The 4,608-nt window shown below is 34.6% G+C and overlaps 1 protein-coding gene across 1 annotated transcript in view; it reads left to right on the top strand.

The window, feature by feature from the left end:
* The window catches only part of PLA2G12A (phospholipase A2 group XIIA), a 9,318-nt gene extending 4,710 nt beyond the window's left edge, over nucleotides 1-4,608 (top strand). The window contains exons 2-4 of the mRNA XM_015811444.1: nucleotides 2,185-2,261; nucleotides 2,689-2,854; nucleotides 3,964-4,608. Coding sequence (XP_015666930.1) covers nucleotides 2,185-2,261; nucleotides 2,689-2,854; nucleotides 3,964-4,082 — 362 coding nt within the window. The 3' untranslated portion in view covers nucleotides 4,083-4,608. The remainder of the gene's footprint in view (nucleotides 1-2,184; nucleotides 2,262-2,688; nucleotides 2,855-3,963) is intronic.

Below are 4,608 nucleotides of genomic sequence, written 5' to 3'. Positions count from 1 at the left end.
AATTTAATTTTAAGACTAATTTATCATTCTTTCTTATGATTAGGAATTGCTTTAACAACTGTGCAAGGATTCTTTCATGGGCTTTGATAATTTCATTGTTTTTTGACATCAAAGTTTTATATAGTTCTTATTCCCAAAGTTTTTATAAATAATGACTACTGAATTAGATTCTGCCTCAAGTGTAAAAACTGCTGAATTATTTGAAAAACAGTCTTTGATGCATTTTCTTCTAGTGCCTTTATTAATGAAATGGACATTTTAAAAGTGAATAGGTGTGAAATAAAATTATCTGTTTAGAAAGGGAAAAAATTAAACATGCTAAATTGAATATATGTCATGTATTTTTTCCATCAACAAAATTTAAGAAAACAACTACTAGAAGAAGAACTTACAGGATTCACTTGATGAGCTTTTTATTTTATTATCTTCCGCCATTTTGTATTTGTTAGCCTTTAGATAGTATCCAGTTTCTTGATAACTACCTAAGACTTTGTGAAAGAAGTTTGATGATTCCTTTGTGCTATACAAAAAATCCAGCCTGCTGTTACTGAGCATTTGTGTACTGAAAAAAGGAGGATCGGAAGCTGTCCTCCATTGATTAGGCACACTGCAAGTTCACTTACATTATACATTACTGCACCAGAAGAGTCATGAAAGGGTTCTTTGAATCTGAAGTTATAGCCTGTTACTTATCTAAAGTAATTTACTCTGGTAAAACAGTATAAGATTACAGCATATAATAGTGAACATCTAAAATCTAAAATTGATCTTAAAGTGAACACTGGCAATTAAAAAGTACTTGTCAAGACTTATCTAGATCACATTTTTTTTTATTCTTCCAGAAAAGAATGCTTCTTTTTTTCTTTGTTCTGCTATAATTGGAGCAATAAGATAGTGAAGTGGTATGTATAAAATACCCTAAGATGCATTTAAAAATAAAAGGGGAAAATCATATTAATTGAAATATATATGAGCCATTAGAGGATGAGAAGAAGGAATAACTTGAGCTGTCACTCTACCATTTTTCCTAGTACTATACACATGTGGATTTTAAAATTGTATTTATTTATTTGGGAAATCTAAAAGCTGCCCTAGTCAGTCATGACTTTAGGTGGTTTAAAAAATGCGTAGTGAGGGAGTTAAAAGCAAAGAAGCCTTTTTTGCTAAAAGAAAGTTCAGCAAAAAGTGAATAACCACTCAAAAGACCATCTTCACTTTCAACTGGTAATTTGCATATTCCATAGTAATAGTTCAGTGAGTGCATTTGTGTCTGTCCAAAGCTACATGTAGCTTTTGATGGTTATTACTAAAAGTATCAAAATGTACAGATAATTACTTTATCGCTCAATTTTAGCCTCTCTCCTTTAGTTCCATAGCAAACCGTGAGATTGGTCAGCCTATAACAGTGGTTCTCAACCTTTTTAATGCCGTGACCCCATAATACAGTTCCCCATGTTGTGGTGACCCCGGGTGCCAGGGGCGTGGCCAAGTGGGTGTGGCTGACAAGTGGGCGTGGCCACCAAGTGGGCGTGGCCACCATGTTGTGGTGACCCCCAACCATAAAATTATTTTCATTGCTATTTCATAACTGTAATTTTGCTNCCTTACTGGCATTTTAATTTCATAATGGATATCCAATACAACACTTCAAAACAATTAACAGAAGATAACTCCAAGGACATTAGTGATCCAATTGGTCACAATTTGAGAAATGCTTTGCAGTTTATATTCATTCATTTGGTAAGCTCATCCAATTGAAAGGGTATGATTTCTGAATAGATGTGTACAGTACTGTGAGATTAAGTTGTTTAGCTTATCATTTTTATATAATAAGCAATTTTATATAATAAGCAATAATCTTGCTAAATTCAGACAATTGAGACAATAGATGAAAAAGTGGTATGGATGTGGAACTAGTGACTTCGGATCAAATCCAGACTCGGTGGAAATTCAGGGGATGAATTTCATTTCATCCCAAGTACTTCACCATGTCATTGTTAAGAGAAAAAGTTTGGAGGAGAAAGTGCTATGTATAATACCTTAAGTACTCGAAGGTTGTGATATATAACTAATGAATAAATGTTCATATATCTATAACAATAGATTAATAAATTATTAGCTTGTCTTGAGTGAGTCTGGAAAAATCAGAAGCATTTTACATATTCTAAACTTAACGTTTTACAGGATACAAACCTTTATCTCGCTATGGCTATAAACCTTCACCACCCAATGGATGTGGTTCTCCACTCTTTGGAGTTCATGTAAGTTGCTAACAGATGTTCAGAATACCCCATGTATGAACTGATCCTTTCATAGAACCCATGGGGGGACTTGGTCCAAACACACATTTTGGATGTTTAGGCCTGTGCACAGAACAAAATTAATTTATTTTTTTCTAAATAGACGTGGCGGTTGGGGGTTCAGGAAAAGTCAAAGGTATTAGCAGCTGAAGTGAGGGAGGGAAGGCAATGGGAAGATTGAGAGGTGACTGCGGAAATGGGAATATGCCATTCTGGGACTTCAGCAATGGCAGAGTGGGAGGGAAGGAACTGGGGAAATGGAGAATGGATGTTCATCAATGCATATTGCGGCATTCCCATCACCTTTCATCCACTCTTAGAGTTCCTTCAGAAGAGAAAATTTCTTAACTTTATGGGCTTTAAATAATTGCTAGAACTTGTTTTTCAGTTTGACATTGGCATTCCTTCAATGACAAAATGCTGCAATCAACATGACAGATGTTATGACACTTGTGGTAGCAAAAAGCATGATTGTGATGAGCAGTTTCAATATTGCCTTTCAAAGATCTGTAGAGATGTGCAGAAGACATTAGGAATACCTGAGTCTGTGCAAGGTGAGCCATTCTTGAGAAATATGGTGTGACAGAGATTTACCAAGATTATATAATCTGAGCCCAACTAAACAGAAATTTAAACCAGAAGATCAGGTTAATGTGATTGCATTATCTATGACTTGGTTCTTCTGTATATGTTCAGAGGGATAGGTATGTACTTATGTTCAGTTATTTAAAGGAAATCATGTTTGAATAAAGAATATAACAGAATCACCCATTAAGTTTTATTTAAAACTCTTAAACCATCCACTTAGTTTTCAGGATTAAGTTAAATTACTTATAGGCTAAAAGCTAACTGTTTCTCCGTCTAATTTTTTTCTCTTTATTTCCTTTACATAAACTGTGGATTTAAAAATGTTCTGCAAGGAAGAGGATGGGGATTTAAGACTAAAAATTACGGAGAGAAGAAAATGTCCAAGTTTTGCTAGTTAAAAAATCATAGTGTAGTTTCACAAACATATTTGTGATTATAATTTATTGGTACTGTAGGAGTAATTAAACTATACAGGTAGTTCTCGACTTTCAGCCACAATTGAGCCCAAAATTTCTCTTGCTGAGACATTTGTTAAGTGAATTTTGTCCCATTTTACAATCTTTCTTGCCACAGTTGCTCTGTGAATCACTGCAGTTGTAAAATGAATCTGATTTTCCCATTGACTTTGCTTGTCACAAGGATGCAAAAGGTGTTCACATGACCCTAGAATACTGCAACCTTCATAACCATGAACCCGCTGCCAAGCACCCAAATTTTGATCACGTGACTCTGGGGATGTTACAATGGACATAAGTGTGAAAAATGGCCATAAGTCACTTTTTTCAATTGATATTTAATACCTACCGTTTATGTTTGTTGATTAATGTAGAAATATTTCTGATAGGGAAATAAGGGAAATTAGCTGTTTGCATCACTATTCTGCATGTCTTGTAAACACTGCCAGTTCTAATTCTAAGTCTTATTGGTAGATTAATTCCTGCAACTTCAGTTTGGTAAAGAACATAGCATTAATTGTAATTTGAGTCACTCATTGCCCAAAGCTATGATTCTACTATAGTTTATTTATCTTTTCTCCTCCAGATAATGACAGCTTTTCTTTTCCCCTATCTTGCAGCTTGTGAATCTACAGTACAACTAGTGTTTGATGCACTCATACATCTCGGATGCAAGCCATATCTTGACAGTCAGCGAGCTGCATGTATGTGCCAGTATGAAGTCAACAGAGACCTGTAACAAGATTTTTCTGAAGGGATACAGCCCTTTATTGTTACAAAGCTGTCCTAAAGAGACAGTGAACATGCAAATGGACTGTCTACTCACCAGGAGAAGAAACTAATTTGCATATTTTTATGTAGCACTTCTTTCATCAGTTATGTATGCATTCTTAAACTATGAGGATCGGGGGCACCTCTTTTAGAGTTGAATTGGATATTTTAGCAACTGCCTTAAGTAGATAGGATTGTCAATGAATGCTGCTCTAAACTGAAGGAAGTGAATACTGAAGATGGCATGGGGTAAAGAAAAAAAAAAGTAGGTCAATCCTTGGGGTCACAATCAATGAATATCTCTTCTATTTGATTTTTCTTATAGAAGAAAAATACCCCAAAAGGCAAAAACCAAATATTTGAAAGACTTTAAAAAATATGACTGGCAACGTTCAGTCATTTGTATATTGACATTGTATGATGTATGTAATATTTGTCTCTACCACAATACAGCTGTTTTCCAGTTCTCCAATGATATTTTAATTCTCTGAAAA

Source organism: Protobothrops mucrosquamatus, unplaced genomic scaffold (genome assembly GCF_001527695.2).
Source record: "Protobothrops mucrosquamatus isolate PMUCROS unplaced genomic scaffold, P.Mucros_1.0 scaffold_4, whole genome shotgun sequence".
NCBI classification, from domain to species: Eukaryota; Metazoa; Chordata; class Lepidosauria; order Squamata; family Viperidae; genus Protobothrops; species Protobothrops mucrosquamatus.
Note: the sequence above shows the minus strand (reverse complement) of the source record. Positions and strands in the feature narration are given on the sequence as shown.